General features: G+C 37.9%; 1 protein-coding gene across 5 annotated transcripts in view; it reads left to right on the forward strand.

Annotated features, from left to right (window-relative positions):
* The window catches only part of LOC117374364 (septin-9-like), a 46,725-nt gene extending 30,143 nt beyond the window's left edge, over positions 1-16,582 (forward strand). For 4 of the 5 annotated variants that reach the window (XM_033970455.2, XM_033970457.2, XM_033970456.2 and 1 more), the window contains 9 exons: positions 12,026-12,223; positions 13,258-13,386; positions 13,506-13,587; positions 13,662-13,799; positions 14,522-14,639; positions 14,720-14,815; positions 14,941-15,037; positions 15,454-15,505; positions 15,594-16,582. In XM_033970455.2, coding sequence (XP_033826346.1) covers positions 12,026-12,223; positions 13,258-13,386; positions 13,506-13,587; positions 13,662-13,799; positions 14,522-14,639; positions 14,720-14,815; positions 14,941-15,037; positions 15,454-15,505; positions 15,594-15,729 — 1,046 coding nt within the window. In that variant the 3' untranslated portion in view covers positions 15,730-16,582. Of the gene's footprint in view, positions 1-7,486; positions 7,547-12,025; positions 12,224-13,257; positions 13,387-13,505; positions 13,588-13,661; positions 13,800-14,521; positions 14,640-14,719; positions 14,816-14,940; positions 15,038-15,453; positions 15,506-15,593 lie in introns of those variants that run through there. The other variant, XM_033970458.2, reaches the window with a different exon arrangement.
* Positions 16,583-18,948: the final 2,366 nt, after the last annotated feature.

The following is an 18,948-nucleotide window of genomic DNA, read 5'->3' on the forward strand; positions in this document are numbered from 1 at the left end:
AATCCCCCACTATACAGGAGACATAAAGGTTTCAAGGGAAATACGGTGTTGACATCTAAAGTTATAAAGAAATCCTAAATATACAAATACTTTGAAAAAGAGTCTGGAGTTCATCAAATATTAACATAGAGCCATGATAAACCAACATAGTGTGTATGGATTTCAAAATGTCTTTTATTCATGGTTTAATTTGTGACTGAACATTTTTTCTACTATTTAAAAACCCTTAATACAATTTATTAATAGGCTTTATGAAATGTCAATTGCTCTGAAGAAAGGGACCTTTGGAACCTTTTGCCTCAGTTTTCACTAAAATATAAGCATTCTGTAATTTAAACTTTTTATGCCTTTAGGCTTTCTTTGTTGCATCAAGATGTTTAGTCCAGATATTGCCAGTGTGGAGTAAGATCGATCTTTATGGTGTGCTTCAGTATAAATCATACATGGAAACCCAGATTAGCCTGCAGGCCTGAACAATACTCAAAGACCTGATACTCCAACTGTCAGGGCATTGTTTGAATCTGGTTGCCAATTGCCACTGCCACTCATTTTCACGTATGCCTGTACTGACTTAAAACCTTACCCAGGATGTTTCAAATTCAGACCTCCAGTGCCAGAAAGATTTCCTCACATATTGGCACTGGCTTTATCATTGTGGACAAAGATCTGTAGATGTTCCATCAGAGCTTTCAAAACCTGGAGTACATGCTGTCTCTCTGTTGTTAAGTATAAGTCTATAACCCCAATTCCAATGAATTTGGGACACTGTATAAAACATTAAAAAAAATACAAATACAATGATTTGCAAATCCTTTTCAACCCATATTGAACTGAATAAACTACAAAGACATGATATTTAATGTTCAAACTGTTAAACTTTGTTTTTATGCAAATATTCACTCATTTTCAATTTGATGTCTGCAACAAATTCCAATAAAGCTGGGACAGGGACATGTTTACCACTGTGTTACATATTTTTTTCTTTTAACGACAATAAGCGTCTGGGAACTGAGGACACTAATTGTTGAAGCTTTGCAGGTGGAATCCTTTCCCATTCTTGCTGAATGTACAACTTCAGTTGCTCAGCAGTCCGGGGTCTCCGTTGTCGTATTTTGTGCTTCATAATGTGACACACATTTTCAGTGGGAGACGGGTCTGGACTGCAGGCAGGCCAGTCTAGTACCCACACTCTTTTACTACCAAGCCACAGTGTTGTAACACGTGCAGTATGTGGCTTGGCATTGTCTTGCTGAAATAAGCAGGGACGTCCCTGAAAAAGACATTGCTTGGATGGCAGCATATGTTGCACCAAAACCTGTATGTACCTTTCAGCATTAATTGTGCCTTCAGAGATGTGCAAGTTACACATGAGCACGAACACACCCTAGACCACCACAGATGCTTTTCAACTTTGCGCTGATAACAATCCGGATGGTTCTTTTCCTCTTTGGCCCGCAGGACACGACATCCATGATTTCCAAAAACTATTTGAAATGTGGACTCGTCAGACTATAGTACACTTTTCCACTTTGTGTCAATCCATCTCAGGTGAGCTCGGGCCCAGAAAAGCCGGCGGTTTTTCTGGGTGTTGTTGATGTATGGCTTTCACTTTGCATGGTACAGTTTTAACTTGCACTTGGAGATGTTGCGACAAACTGTGTTAACTGACAATGGTGTTCCTGAGCCCATGTGGCATTATCCTCTACACATTCATGTCTGTTTTTAACACAGTACCACCTGAGGGATCGAAGGTCACGGGCATTCAATGTTGATTTTTGGCCTTGCCACTTATGTGCAGTGATTTCTTCAGATTCTCTAAATCTTTTGATGATATTATGGACCGTAGATGATCAAATCCCTAAATTCCTTGCAGTTGTTCGTTGAGAAAAGTTGTTCTTAGTTGGACTATTTGCTCACGCAGTTGTTCACAAAGTGGTGAACCTCGCCCCATTCTTGCTTGTGAATGACTGAGCCCTTCGGGGATGCTCCTTTTATACCCAATCATGACACTCACCTGTTTCCACTTAACCTGTTTACCTGTGGAATGTTCCAAACAGGTGGATTTTAAGCATTCCTCAACTTTCCCATTCTTTATTGGAATGTGTTGCAGGCATCAAATTGAAAAGGATTGGCACAAAAAACAATAAGGTTTATCAGTTTGAACATTAAATATCATCACCTTTGTAGTTTATTCAGTTCAATATAGGTTGAAAAGGATTTGCAAATCATTGTATTCTGTATTTTTTTTAGGTTTTACACAGTGTCCTAACTTCATTGGAATTGGGGTTGTAGCTTGAACCCCTGGCGCAGCTTTCATATCTGAACAATACTCCAAACTGTGTCCATTGTAATCATCATTTTCTGCAGATTTATAAAACCAAACCCAGGACTGTACAAATTCAGATCTCTATCATCTGAAGTCCTGCTCCACATATAGGCGAGCACAGGCTTTATGCTGCTTTGCCATAATCTCTAGATTTGCATCGTAACCTCAGATTTGAACTCTGCTTGAATGGGGGTTTTGGAAGACCTCTTCACCTTATGTTTCTAAGCAGAAGAACAGAAAAAGAACAATAACTGCACACATGTCTATCAACACATTATGAGCCTGTTCTGGTCCAATGACAAATACAGGTTTTTTTAACATGTGTATCAATGGTATCCTGCCTCCTGTCCTGCAGACCATCCTGGGACTTTGAGTGGTCAGTCGCTCCTACATAGATGTCTGTTAACATAAGTCATCTGCTCTCTGGTATCTGTGGTCCTTGACAAGAACCATTAATGTTTCATCTGGTTCTCCTTGATGCCATTCATTTTGTCCATTAAATTGCCACTCCACCCATGACTCCAGACTATAAGATTAGACATTTGATTCAGAGTGTGATTTTGCCAACTTCTCACCCCCCTCCTCAGGTTTTACATTGTTTTGATCTGATTGCCACCGGAGAGCTCTCATATTTGCCCTGTACTTTTAGTGTTTCACAGTGCATAGCAATAAGCCCAGACACATCAGCTCCTCGCCCTGTGTGTAACACCTCCTGCAATGGCTAGTCTTTAGTATCTCAGAGCTCCCACAGAATCCTGTGGTTTTGTAGTGAAAGCTGACTCAAGTGCGAGTAGACAGAAGATTGGGATTCCACTTGACCACTGTATTATTCTCTGTGAATAATTACAACATAACTGAATACATGTGACAGGAAAGATGCATTGACATATTTTCTATTAATTCATCATTGGATTTGTATGGGGCTTTTTGTGACACCCAAAGTGCTTTACAGTGCATCATTCATTCAACACTAGGTGGTAGTAAGATACTATTGTAGCCACAGCTGCCTTGGGACAGGTTGACAGAAGTGAGGGTGCCAATCTGCACCATTCGGCCCCTCCAACCACCACCAACGCACTCACACACACACACCACTTCCATATGTTTGTTTTTTTTTTACTTACTTTGACTTAATCAACAAGTCTATCACTTATTATCTTTAAACAAAAGATACATCCTCTACACTAGAGCATGTCTCTTTAAACCACAACTAGTCAAGGTGAATTTGGTGTACACTCCTCAGAGTATCCCTGTTGATTCCCTTACATACTCCCAGTACTCCTCAGCTATTGCAGCAATAAAGAAGTCTCTCACCTCTAAATCTTGTTCATCTGCAATTGTGTTTAAGATGTCCTTTACAAAGAAATGAAGTTCCTGTTGGACTTGCCCAACAGGAAGTATGACAAAAAACGTTTGCCTAGTTTATGATGAAACTCGATATATGCTGTTTATGCTTTTGTTTATTTATTACTTTCCTGTTGTGCAACACATTTCCTGTTGTGAAATAAATAAATAAATAAATAGAAGCTTTTATTTTTATTGACCTCAAAATCAAGCTGAATCCAATCACAAAATATCTTACAAAAGCAATCATGTTTTTTTTGTGTTTTTTTTTATGTACAGCACTCTGGCAGAGGATAGCAGAAAAGATGCTCCTGAGCATATGCTGGTTTTAAATGGCGGTCCTCTCCAACTCAGCTCCTGGGTTGTAGCAGGTACAGTCCTTTTTAGCAGGCATGCCCAAGCTGTGGCCTGGGGGTCAAATGCGGCCCTCAGACCATTTTTTCTTGGCCCTGAAGCTTCCAGGTGAACTGGCCTATTATCTTAAACAGTACTTTTTACTGTATTTTTCTGAAAATCTACTTTAACAAGCCTATATAAAATATTTAATGTGTCCCACTGAGGATGTAAGTGTAAATAAAGATCTAGTGGTTCAGTCTAACTTGTAATAATAACACAGATCTGAAGTATTCACTGTATTGGTGACCAGTCTATGACCCTCAGTCAGCCCCCAGCTTTGTCTGTGTTTTATGTGGCCTTTAATGAGAAAGGATTGGACACCCCTGCCTTATAGGGTTTCCACATTCTGTGTCTCCAAGCACTGAACAGCTCTATTATCTCTGCTCTTTTATTGGGTAATTAGCGTTGTCATTTAAAGCCCATACTGCATACTAATTAGGAAAAAAGATTTATTTGAGTACATCGGGTACTTCATTTTTTGGTTACATTTAGTTTCTTTTATCTACAAACCATTTATCAATATGGATACATGACCAGATGGATTACATTATTTTGCATTGGCAAGAAGGCTTATAATGATGATGGCTACAATTAAAAACAATATAAAACATGTGAACATTAAACAGGTGGAACAAACACTATCATTTCCTCTATACGATGTAGGAGTGGAGGCTGGACTTTGGAGTCTGACCAATGTGTCCCATGAAAACCGTCTGATGTCCCGTAGCAGAATGGTTGAAATTTCGAAAGTGTGATTTGGGTCGTAGCTTGATGATGGATATCTTTCATGCTGTGTGAGAAACACACTACGGATCCTGTTGTTGCGCCTCTCAGCACTGAATATAATGCGGACCTGGTTTCTCCCATCATACTCCCTGGCTGGGGGATTACGGACATGAACTGGAAAGCTGAGGTTAAGATTGCCCACTGTGTAGTACTGGTATCCCGTTGGTGATGGGTATAGCAAGCCTTCATAGTTGGCATAGGGATGAGAACCAAAATCAGTGTTTGGATTAAAGGTCAGTGTAACACGACCATACTGATCAAAGTCAATTTGATTTGCAAACCAGTGCAGCAGCAGGAGGCTGTGTTTGGGCACACTTGAGACTGAGTTGAGCTTCTGATGAGCTGATTCACAGATCAGTGTGACTGTAGCCAGTACACACAGGATTATGACTCCATGGGACGGTTTCATTTTCCTGTAGTGAAAAGCAAATCAAGTACTTTACAAAATGCACATTTTGTTGGTCTTGGCAATGACATAAGTAAATATCTTATTTATATTATGTGTATATATATATATATATATATATATATATATATATATATATATATATATATATATATATATATATATATATATATATATATATATATATATAATTTTTTTTTTCCAAAAAGTCTGAATTTCATGAAACATTTATATAAAGCAATGAAAATCCTTCATGGTGTACAGCTAAACAGTTCTGTTTAGCTGTGCATATGACTGAAAGGTCTTTATTCTGCACTCTTCTCTTTTAATGTTGATTTTATGATGATTATTTGTGATTATTTATGTTTGATTTGTGTGATTTTAATGTCTTTCTTATTCTGTAAAGCACTTTGAATTACCTTGTGTACGAATTGTGCTATACAAATAAACTTGCCTTGCCTTGCCTTACATGGAAGCAAATTATAGATTTCAAAATTATTCATAGTTTTAATAGTTAGTATAGTATAGACTGATCATAACATCATAATGTTTCTCTTTACAATAATGAACCAACAGTATCATTTTAAATCCTTTAATACACTTTATTAATTGGCATTAAGAAAGTTAATTGCTCTAAAGAAGGGGACCTTTGGAACCGTTGACCCTGCACACTCTAAAATATAAGCATTTTAAAACAGAATGCAATATATGAGGAAGCAAACTCTTATTTTCTCTGCCTTTATCCTCACATTGTTTGCGTCAAGATCAAGTCTAAATTATCTTTGACTAGTTTGGTATAGTGCATTGTCCTTGTAATCAACACAACATTAGATTTAATTTTGGAGTGTGATTCATTTGCAGAGAAAGTACAACAAATAATTAAAACTCACCTGACTAACTGGGCGCGGCAGGAGTATGTGCTTTGTGTCTGAGGACTGATGTCTGTGTTTTGTTTCGGTTGCAATTTCCTGGGAAATCAAAACTCAGATCAAAATTAAAATAGAATCTTAAAGTATTGCTTGTGCAAATAAAAAAATACAATTGTTCACTGGGGCTTATCAATTTGGAAAAATAACTAATGATTTTTGTTTTAGCCAGTGTTGTGTTTGTAATTAGATTTGTGATTTTTATGGTTTTAGTTCACAGGGTATCTAAGTCTTCTACCAGTAGGTGGTGCTAACATACTTGCACTTGGGCAGATATAATTCAAAGGCACCTTCACTGGTTGGTATTTTTGCAATCAAAATTTTAGTCTTAGCAACTATCATTTTTGTCACAGATGAAGCTGTGAGATTTAGGTGCAGTGCATGAATATTGAGGTTTTACAAGATTTTACCGAGATGAAGCTAAAGAGATACCACCTGAACATTTTAGAATATATTTACAACAGGTCTAAATATTAAAAAAACAATAATTTAATTAAAAAGCACTGGTAAATGTATATGTTTATTGCGTCATTTGAAGGTAATAATTGGGCCTACATTAAGTCGTTAAACCTCTTCTCTTAGCAGATGGCATGTTTGTTTTATTGTTTAGAAAATAATTATTTGATAAACTTATTTCAGCCCTAGTCTTACATGTACCTATAATGTTACAGTGTCAGAGTATGGGTGTTTAATCTTCAGTCTATTTTGTCCAGATATATACACTATAGGCAGCAGAATGTAGTGTCCACATCCACAACAAAAAGTGAAGTCTCCTTTTGAGGAATGCAGGTGCTGTGCTAAGTGTCTGCGGCATGTGGCTGAGGTGGCACTTGCCTCTGCGCTGGTGTGTAATTACACAGCTGTTTCCTCTGCTCTGTAATCACACATGGGCTATACTGGGCCCATAACCATAGTACTCTCCTAAAGTAATGGACTTTAAAACATAAAAAACATCCACCGTATAACCTTTTTAATGGTTTAATCACATATAGAAAAGTCAAATAAGACCATGGGGCTATTGTCATCATAATAGTGAAAATTCCATAGTGCAGAGGGTTTTTTTAAATGATAAGGATGTGACTACACAGCTGAGTCACTACACTGTCTGTAAACTACCGCCCCATGGATCTACAGCATTCACCAGAAATGAAAGCTATTGTTCTGCTCTTGTGCTGACATTTTGTGGTCCATCTTGAAAAGGCATATTTGGAAGTGGGCGTATACAAAAAAAAAAAACACACACACACTTTGGTGTCACATGACCTGATAGTGTGGGAGGGGCCGACAGGGGGCTTCAGAGCCACAGCAGAGCTTGGCCTCTCTGGATTGACTCTACAGCGGGACGGCTCACACACACTCGCGGTGAGTTTTGGTTTTCTTTGACAGAAAAACAAGTGAAAGGAAATGTTTGTTTGCAGGACGGGCCAGAATCATGTCTGTTGTTATAGTATCTCTGTAATGTGAACATGCACCTGATGGAGGACCTGTAGTTGTAAGGACTTGCCGTGATTTATATCTATACCTTTCCCTCTTACAGCTGATTCAGGTGTCCTGCAAAAACAGATTGTCCTTAGCTGTCTTTATTTCACTTCTTTAGGTGAAGTTTACCTTTTCTTTCTCTCTGCCATCCAGGCTGTATGACTCTGGGTGAACAAGCAGTACCACTGTAAAGTCATTTGTTTTATGTCTTGTCTACAATTGTATATGATGGCATGTAGCAGACAAAGGGTTAGGCCTGACATATTTTGAAGTTCAGTATATTCCAGCTCTCACATACTGATGGATAAGTCGATATAGTAATAATCATGACAGGCCTTCAAAGGGTACTGTGATCAAGTCTTTCATTTTGCTTTTCATTTGTCATTACCTTTTGAAGAATCAGCAAAATTGACTTACAACAGGTGTGTACAGCTAACTAAATATTTCAAGAAAAAATATATGGCTAAACATGGATAAAATGCAGAAAATGAGTCTACTCAACAATATAAATGTAGTTCTGATAAAAGTGTCATGTACAATTTACAGTTACTACATTTAACTTACCATTTGTCCTGTAAAATCTGAATTTAATGCCAAAACACTTTAGAGTGCAGACTTAGTGTTACATACCAATCCCTGTGTTCACCCCTTTGATAGTGTTTACCTCTTTCCTGCCCTGCTTATTTATAAAATGTGACCAGCTTTAGAAGTATCTTGAGTTTGAGCAAACCTAGTATAAGATCATATGGTCAAATACAGAAAATACAGTTTTGTGTCTGAAATAATAATACTGATTTTGATACTACAATGATAAATGATTGAGTATTGTACCTTATTCTGTTATCTTCCTTAGTATCAAAAGTTTGACATTTCAGTATCAGTATCATGACGACAATAATGTGCTGGAGTCTTCACCTAAGGCCTGAGTGGGCTCTGGTCCTGCTCACACTGACACAGTGCTCTGTTGAAAGAGCCTCTGTTTGGCCCCTGAGCTTTTGGAGAGAGAGAACAGGCAGCAGGCTTTTTGCACTGCTTCATGGGACACTGAAAAGGTCATCACTACCTCCTATATCATGTGTGGCATTTGTGCATCCGGACTGTGGCACAGTTTGATAAGGAAAATATGCTATGAATGCAATTTAATCCCTTGAACGTTGTGGAAGGATGCTCAAAACCCGTTAGTTGTTGTGTGATGTTTTCAGTTGAGATACTTTTTTGGTTGAACCAGATCCGTGCATACTAACAAACATTAGGAAACATGCACATATTTCATTTGACAAACTATTTTCACATTGTTTTATAAGAGTGGAATATGAAGACTGACCTGTTATTCAAAATAGAACAATTTAAAATTTGTAAGACTTTACTTTAGAGAAGCTGTTTAAGGTTTAATATAAGCAACGGTTCAATCTCTAGAAAGACGATCTTGTTTTGTGCTCCAGAGTAACTCGGACTTAAGTGCATTCCTTTGGTGACTGCATCATTACCACTCTGCTGTCATTACTGCACTTTACAGACATTTTGAGCTGACCAACAAAAAAATAGGACAACCAGGATCAAGTTGTTTTTATTGATGAGATGAGCAAGTACGGTCCTGCAAAAGGTCAAAGGACATATTGCTCTGGACTCTGGGAAGTGGGCCTTGTTGCTCAAACACAGTGGCTTTAATAACACAACAGAGCATGTTTGTACTGCCACCACTCCAATTTCCCCCTTTATAAGGGATTCACTGTCCCAGGGTGGGAAAGCGGGCTTATGCTTCCCACCATCTGCTACAAACCACAACGATTTTAACTTAATTTCACGCAATTGACTAAATGCACTTTGGTTTTCCAATTTAATTTGCTTGATTTTAAAGACACTAGCAACAAAACTGTTTGCGATCTTTGCTTGAACAAGTTTTCTATTTTGTAGCAACATCTGGATAGACATCAAAACGATGTAAGATGATGCTCTTTGGCAGGACTCTTCTCTCTAGTGTGGGAACGTAAATAAATGACAAAGACACAGATCTTTTCTGAGTAGGCCCGTAAAATGATTTGGGACCAAAGCAAAGCTATAAACTGGGCAGATTGGTGAGCTGATGTGAGTTTGACATGGATCTCTGAAACTGTTCTGGCTTTTCCCGTCTTTTCTTTCTAACCTAAACTGGGAACCTGACCTATGACCTACGCACCACATTGTCAAGATCAACAGTGAACAGTTGTAGCCTGGTGGCCTGGTCTACTAGTTTACTTTTCACCAAACAAATGGTCCGTGCTGTGCTTTGCCTGTTTCTCTTACTCATAGTTGAATATAAATCTGCAGGACCAAACAATGGCAACTTGAGTAGAACAAGCTTTGCCTTTAATTGAAAACAGAATGTGTGTGGGTCGAGTGAGTCATTCCCCGTTTCCATTTCAAAATGTTGGATTTTCATAAAAAATGACATATTTTTAATGGCCAAGGGTTTATCTCTGGGGAAATAAATTGACATTATTGTTGGAATAGATTCATCACAGACAGAACCGTAAAGTTATAAGCACTAGAATTGATTAGATTTCAATAAACTTCAATACTTCAATAAACCATTAGGCATGCATGTGTGATGAATGGATCGTATGCTTCACAATACATTAACTTATGAAATATCACGGTTTTACAACAGCGGCACCATTTTGATAAAAGCACCTTATTCTCTGCATTAAATTTGCATTGTAGCGTTATTTTCACTTAAGAGGTCTTACAGTTCCCAAGGCTAAGAAAAAGCAGCATTCATTTTATGTTCTGTTTGCGTCTGTCGACAAGTCACTGTGTTTTGAGCTTTAATAACATGTTTGTCTGTTGTAAATTTAATGGGTCTCTCGCCAAGATGTGTGGGGATATAGTCATTTGGGCAAGGTAAAATTCCAGATATCTTATGCAATTGCTTTTCTTTGTGTAACTATGACCTTAAAAAATAATTCATGATGCATTCTGAGAGTTTGCCTGCTTACTGTTGAAACATGGCTCAGCTTTTTTGGTTCGAACAAGTTTCTATGTATGTTACATACTCTGTTTATAATGAGTTGCTGTTGCCGCTGCCGCCGCTGCTGCTGCTGCTGGAACTGGAAGAGGAAGTGGTGAAGAAGGCCAGGGTAGAGCAGGGTCTCCATGACACAATTGGACTTTACACTAATCAAAACATTTACAGTGTGCTGAATGTTTTCTGTTAATCAATTCAAGGTGGGGTTAGAGTTTTACTTTGCTTAGTGCAATATTTTACAATAGGGTTCAAACTGACTGCTGCTGTCAAAAGCTCCCATGTTTTAACCATAAAAGCTTTTATCTGGTAAATAATAGTGGGGATCCTTAAATAAATAGCAGTGAAATTCCAGGAACTTGGATCAGTCTTCCAGTATGTTTGTGTAAAAAGCCACAGGTGTGTGCGGTCACCATTGTGTCTGAGGCTGTGAGTGATACAGTGTTGCTGGGAGAGGGTCAAGTTTCAGCCCAAGCACTCAGTCTTTTTTCAGTCAGAGGACAGTTATGGTGCAGAGGGGAGCAGGGAAGGCCTACACAAGGGGAGCACAGCAAGTTACACAAGTTACACTGTACAGACACAGACTCAAGACAAGGGTTCTACATTTGTTTAAAACTTTGTTAAACAAAACACTTTGCAAATCTAACTCGCAGTGAAATGTGTTTAACAACCTACAACACAACCTGAGGCATTCTCACTAAAAGAGCCCGGCTAATCACTTGTATAACAAACTAGTGATAAGCACCGGCCAAGTGTGAACCTGTAATATGATATACTTTACATTTAAAGTAGAGTCAAATCTGTGCTGCTGGGATTGTTCCAATCTCCTGTTTCTGAACTTGGGAGTGTTTCAAGAATGAACAAAGTTAATTTGGTTGTTTTTTATTGCAAGAGGAAATACAGTACTTTACTATTTTATGTATTGTTATTATTCACAGTAGCTTTGGGGATTTTATGCCTCAGCCACATGTTTTTTTTCACTTTTATTTTACTTTACCTTAAATGGTCAGAAAAAAAGATGGAGTTTGGGGAGATGTGCACTAAATTTGAAAGACAGGTTAACAGAAGTCATTGGAGCGTTAAGTGTGCCCAAGAGGTACTGGTGGGCAGTTGTTTGTTTTCCTACACAGCGATGCACTTTGGATTCAACAATGTTGTAGAGCCATTTTGACACAAGCATGCCAAAACAGCATTTTGACCAAATAATAGTCAAAATGTGGCATGTCTGCTATTATAATCAGACCACAAAAGCATATTGTCATCTTTAAGACAGTGGAATACATTTTAGCCAATAATAATGTGTTTATGTGTTTGTTAAATAAATTAACGTTACTCACCCTACACCCTCTCTGTCCCTGTAGGGCTGGAGGTGACGCCCAGCTACAGCAGCACCATGTCTGAGCCGGTGCACCCTGAGGTGGCCCCCACAGTGGGCCCTGTGTATGGGGAGAAGCCCAGCTCAGTGGTGGATTTCAGTTATGTGGGAATTGATGCCATTTTGGAGCAGATGAGGAGGAAGGCCATGAAGCAGGGCTTTGAGCTCAACATTATGGTAGTCGGTGAGTGCCACAACCTTTTTTCAACCATTTCTTTTGAGACTTCAAAGGGCGTTAATAAGATGCTGCACAGTCAGACTCGTCAGTGTCTCACCTTCTAAGCAGAAGCCAATTACACCCACACCTCTGCAACTGATAGGCCACTGTAAAACTGTTTTAGTGTTAATTCAAACTATTAGCCTTAGGCTCAGACTGAGACATTGTAAAGCGTCTTTTAATTGAATTCAATGACAATTTACTGATGATAAAATAAGAATTACAGGGTTGTAATAAGGGTGTCATAACTTGAAATTTGATAACCGCCAGTGTTCTACTGCTGAATATATTGTTCTGGTTGCTCTGAAGGTGCATTAGAGTAGAGTTTATAGCTGGAGGTTGACCAATATTACTTTTACCTAGTTTATAGTATATAAAATATCAACATAATAATAATAATAATAATAATAATAATAAATGAAATATAAAACTACTCACATCCCCACCTGTCCTGGGCATTGTGCACTGCACTGTTCCCAAACAACGTGATTGCATTGGGCTTTAATATTAAGGTACATGAACATAATACTTTTAAGACTTTTATAATTTTTTAAAATATATGTATTCTCTCAAAATCTCCACCCTTACCTAAACCACAGGCTTTTAGTGTCAGAGGTTTTGATCATGATATGATTAATTAATTGCACAACCCTATCTGCCCTAACCCTAACCCTATCTGCCAAAATAAACTTCAACTTAAACCCTGGTCATATGTTTTAGCTTAAAGAGCATTGACAAATGAACAGCTTCAGTTTTTATGTCTGTGCTTAAGTCTGTGCAGAGTGAGACTGTTTGGTATTTCTGTCAGTTTGAGTGCTGCAGAAACCTACTGTTTGTCTCTGCTAAAAGCTCACGGTTTATACTGCTGCAAACCATATCCCAATGAGACGGGCTTCAGTACGTTATGAAGTTCTTATGAAATACAAAAGATGAACAACTGTTACGTTTCCTTTACAGGTTTAATTTTCTGTTTTGAATATCTGATGTGGTTGTTCTTACAGGTCAGAGTGGTCTGGGTAAATCCACACTGATGAACACACTGTTCAAGTCAAAGGTCAGCCGCAAGTATGTGCAGGCCACAGCCCAAGAGAAGATCCCCAAAACTATTGAGATCAAGTCCATAAGTCACGGTAAGCATCGTGTGGTCTGAAAGCTTATGTTTATTAAGCTTATGAAAGCTTAAGTTTAATGTCACAATGCTAAACACACAGTGCACTTTGATTTTGAAGTTGAATGTTTGTACTTGCAGACATCGAGGAGAAAGGTGTGAGAATGAAACTTACTGTAATTGACACTCCAGGTTTTGGAGATCAGATCAACAATGAAAACTGGTACCTCCTTTTCAGCACCTAAATACTGCTTTTTCAAGTGTCTTTCTCTTACGTCTTTCCTTACTATTGTCCAGTTGGCAGCCCATCATGAGATTCATTAATGACCAGTATGAAGCATACCTTCAAGAGGAAATCAACATCAACAGAAAGAAAAGGATCCCTGACTCCAGGGTGCACTGCTGTATATACTTTATTCCTCCCACTGGCCACTGGTGAGCAGACAATTAGTCCATTAAAACGAATGAGATCCTCTTTACTTGACACATGCCAAAAAAATATAACTTGTCAGTGCTGATGAATATGGTATAGAGCCAAAAGATTGATATAAGCTTCTCCGTGGGTACATCTTTGGTTACACATAGATCTTCTTGTGTCGTGTTAGTTCCTTGTATAGTGACTTTTAGTGGTGGGGTGTTTATAAAGCGATGCATTAGCAGGGGCTTTATTGCATGTACCTATGTTGAATCTGATGTGTGGACATAGTATGTGTTCAGTCAACACACATGAATCCAAGAGCATCATTTAAGGGCCAGATCAGTCTAACTGTGGTGTTCCTCGCATGGCAGCCTGCTAAGATGCCTGTGTCTCTGTGCCCCACTGACTCGTGTTGATCCAGCACATATCACATGGTCACATAGTCTGTTGGCAGCTGCTACAGCTCTACTTTGCCTTAAAAGCCTAATGGGAGAAGGGCAGGAAGGACAGAGACACTGAGTCTGTGTGAGTCTGGGCGTGTCGTCTTTGTCATGACACTCTGAGGACAAATGCAGGCTTCTTTTTCTGCACAATAAAATTATGGAAATACTTGGATAGTAAAGACTCTTCATTAAAAAAAAGAAAATCCTATTTTCTCTTTAAATGTTTTTTATAAATGTTTGGCACAGGTAGAATGTCTGCAGGTAAAATTTGTAATACTGATATTGTTTGGTTTCAGTCTCCGACCTCTAGATGTTGAATTTATGAGACGTCTAAGTAAAGTGGTCAACATTGTTCCGGTCATTGCCAAAGCAGATACGTTAACCTTGGAGGAGAGGGACTTCTTCAAACAAAAGGTTCAAAACCCCTTCCTAGTATTTATCCTTTTTCACTACTGTTCAATTGTAAAAAGTTGCTGTTTAAATCTATGTAATAGATCAGGGAAGACCTACGAGCCAATGGTATTGATGTTTACCCCCAAAAAGAGTTTGATGAGGACCAGGAGGACAGAATGATAAATGAAAAGATCAGAGTGAGTGTGGCTCAATGATACTTTCTCATCCATACCACAGAGCCCTAAAATATTCTTATTTAAATTGTGGCTTGTGCCTATTAGTACAAGATTTTATTTAAAGAACAAAACTTCTTCTGGTACAGGAGATGATACCATTCGCTGTGGTGGGCAGTGATCAGGAGTACCAGGTTAATGGCAGAAGGCTCTTGGGCAGAAAAACCAAGTGGGGAACAATTGAAGGTAAAGGGTCGCTCAAAGGGTTGTGTTGTATGATAAATGTACAGTCTTTACAGTGTTATATATTATGTTCTATAGACACAGGCAACATGTCAGCATTCAGAGATTTTTCTTAATTAGGGATAACATTGTTGAATGTGTCACAGGATAATGTCAATTAAACAAATGCATGTAAAAAGAGACTCCTTAAAACATTTCAGATTAATGACACTGTAAAACCTTTATTAACACAAGGCCCATAGATTTAAATGTGTATAGAAGGCTTCATATCCTTTTGATGTGACACATTTATGTACAAGTTAGTTTTTGGAGTCGGTCTGGCACCACCTACTGGATAGTCCGTAGAGTTTTTTTGTGCATTACACTATTGGTTGTTTGCATTCCCTCCTTAATTTGTGTGATGTGTTTCTCTCCATCAGTGGAGAACATTGCCCATTGTGAATTCGCCTATTTAAGAGATCTTCTCATCAGGTCAACCATGTTTTTTGTTTTCCTGCACATATTCAAATTAAAATGTTTGAGTACCTTTACTAATAAAGCTGTGTTTGTTCATCTTAAGGACCCATATGCAGAACATAAAGGACATCACCAGTACCATCCATTACGAGATGTACCGTGTACGTCGACTGAATGAGAACAACACAGGAGCGGTGCACACTAATGGCCTCTCAGACCACTCTGCTCATGAGATGTAATTGGCTCCCCCTGCTGACTTTACTCACATACTACTCCACATCGCAGGTGGGAGACGCGCTTCAGAGCTCGCCGGAGGGACTTGTGAGGTGCAGTGGCTGAAAGAACTGTTGATGTCGCTACTGTCCTCACATTCTGAAGAAACATGCAGAGTTTTGTTGCTGCTGCCTGAATATACATGCTTTCTGATCTTATTTTACGTTTTAATCTTAACACCAAAGTTTAAGCATCTGCCAAATGACTAAAGACATTTGCCAAATTGTTTTAATGAATCTGAACTTTTAGCAGTATGTTGGGGCTTACTTGCCCATGCATGCAGGAAACAAGATTGATCAATCTGATGGATATAAAAAGATGGACTGATTCAAGGCCAAAGATACTAGCAGCTCATAAAGCTGATCTATGTGAGAATGGCAGAAAATACATTCTAATTTCTTTAATCACTTCATTTTAGTCTGTTTGTTTTTTGTGTTCAATGTGAGCATGAATATGTTCATTTGTTATACACTTTGATGTTTCTTCAAATATCTTAAAGTGATTATTTTAAGATGAAAAGTATATGTACATTTAAAATGTGAACGGTTGAACCACAGTTGCCCATTTTAACACTATCAATATCCTTGCCACACAGTGCCTTATTTATCGGCAAATGCTGGTGATTAGATGTAACTGAAACTGGAGCATAGGATAGATTATCTATTTTTGACCAGCCCAGTTATTTCTTTGCAATATACACCTCTGTCCCACAAAATGGCTCTTTTGGCATCAATGTCGTCATCTTGTATTTTCTAATGTGTCTTATGTTTTTGTACTATTAATAACAAATGTTTATCTTATTTTAAATAAAGAATATTATCAGAATCATTTTTATACGATATCCATCCACAATACATGTTTCTGCACAGGTGTAATTCAGTGCAGCACTTTAACCATCTTGTCATTAAGCTTTTTGCTGATTAGTTCCTCAAATCATTGTGTCTGTCTGTGAGGTCAGAGCGTGGTTGATTAGCACAAATTATTTAAATGCAGTGCCTTTTTGAACTCTGGAAAAGGGGAGATGTTGCCCTTAAATCAGTGTTGATTTGTGATGGAGCTACATTACAGGATTTTGTGCATCTTTTACTTAATTTGAATGTAACATTTGATTTTCATTTAACATTTATTGGTCTTACTGTATATGGTCGCATATATTCTGCAGTGCGACAGGTCTGCTTTGACACAGCTTTTCTTTCACTGTTTATAAACATATCTGCCGGTCAGTTGGGCCGAATAGCTTTATCTTATCTTTTTATTTTTTTTATTTTTTTTTTTTTTTGTCCTGCTGCAAAGACATGAGCTGCTTGTTATTCCAAACACTGCACTAATCATTTGGCTGCCACTCAGTATTCTTTTGTCACATCCTGGGAATGGGACACTAGTGTCTTCTCTCACCTTGGTTCTGGTTTAGAGTTTAGTCCAGATGTAGCCCTGGTTTGGTTATGTCTGGCCCATGTCCAAATGTGTGCTGCTCACTCTTGGATTGTAGATCATTTATGCTATATACCATTTAGCCATTGTCCATGATCTCCAGGGCTTACTTAGAGGATTTTGATCCCCATTTGAGGGAACACATTCTTTTAAACATTCTTAGGGTAAGGGAAAGATTTTGGAGGATGCGGCAATTATCTGAGAGATTATAATGGTGTTTAATGGGCATGTTTTGGCCTGATCCCCTAACAATGGCATAACATCAGAGCTTCACACAGTCAGTGCTCTTTGCTGTGAAATTCTCAAGTCCATCTATTTTTGACGCAGACAGTTTTTAAATGTATTGTAATGTCACTTTGACATTTTGGAAAAATAAATGAATAGGCACAACAGGGTATTCATTTATTTAGTTTATATATATATATAAATCTCTCTCTCTCTCTCTCTCTCTCTCTCTCTCTCTCTCTCTCTATATATATATATATATAATGTATGTATGTATATAATGTATGTATGTATATGTGTGTATATATATATTCTATCTACGTGTATGTATATATATATATATATATATATATATATATATATATATATATATATATATATATATATATATATATATATATATATACATACACACACACACTTACACAAATGCCCATATTTAAATAACCAGTTAATTATTGCATGTAGGTGCCACTGTAATTTCATGTACTACTTTTTTGTCAGACATTTCACCTCCTCCATTTTTCCATTCTTCCTTAATTCTCTAATGCCAGTATACACCCTTATATCCCTTGCTCTTGGCACTGTGCCAGGCTTTCAGACATTGCAGAACAAGGAGGAGGCCAAATTATATGCAAATTCCTTAGCGGTATGCAAATTAGACTAGCTGTTAATTAATAGTCATATGCAAATTCTATTAAGTGTGTGAATCAATAGAGAAAGAAGAAACCTAATTTGAAACCTTGTGTATAGGAAGATTGAGGTGGCAGGTTAGAAGGTTTGTAGGGGTGGAGTGTACAATTAGCAATAACGTGAAATCAAAGCTATTATATAAATAATTCAACCAGTTGTGTGGTTTTCATTTTGTTCTCAAAGTTGGAACGTCAGAAGAAAGTGAAATGTGTTTTTATCCAGCACTTTTCTGTCTTGTACAGAGATCCATCATAGTGGTTCTTGATCCCGAAAACAAGTCAAGTAGGCTACGATGTTTTCATCTGTATTGCATAAATGATTATGTGTATAGCAATAGTGATAAATTAATTAACTGTAAACTATGAATAGTCTGTTTAAAGTCGAAACTGCTAAATCTGAACGTGGTGTTATTGTGGAGATTTCGCCTGCAAACAGTCTCACAGACAGGTGTGTGAGGGAATGGGGGGGAAGGACAATGGGTCCAGAAATTAATTTTCCACATGAGTGCACAGCACACAACAAGAGGAGTGTGAGAGTAAGCCCACACAAAGCCTTCTCCGGCACTCATAATTGGAAAATGTAGCTGTACATGTGTAAGGTCAAGTGTGACGAGATGGAATGAAACAACAAAATACTTTTAACTTCTGGCGTCAGATGTAACCTCATGTTGAAATCATATCCAAATGCACATTATCAGCAGTATATTAGCAAAGTGACAGTAATGGAATGGAATATGTTGCATTCATGGTCAAGAACTTGATGGTGTCATGATTTCAGATGAAGGGCAGGGGCAAGATTCAAGGATTTTTAGAGAAATATAAAAACGTATGATTCAC

The sequence above is a fragment of the Periophthalmus magnuspinnatus genome, chromosome 8, assembly GCF_009829125.3.
Source record: "Periophthalmus magnuspinnatus isolate fPerMag1 chromosome 8, fPerMag1.2.pri, whole genome shotgun sequence".
NCBI classification, from domain to species: domain Eukaryota; kingdom Metazoa; phylum Chordata; class Actinopteri; order Gobiiformes; family Gobiidae; genus Periophthalmus; species Periophthalmus magnuspinnatus.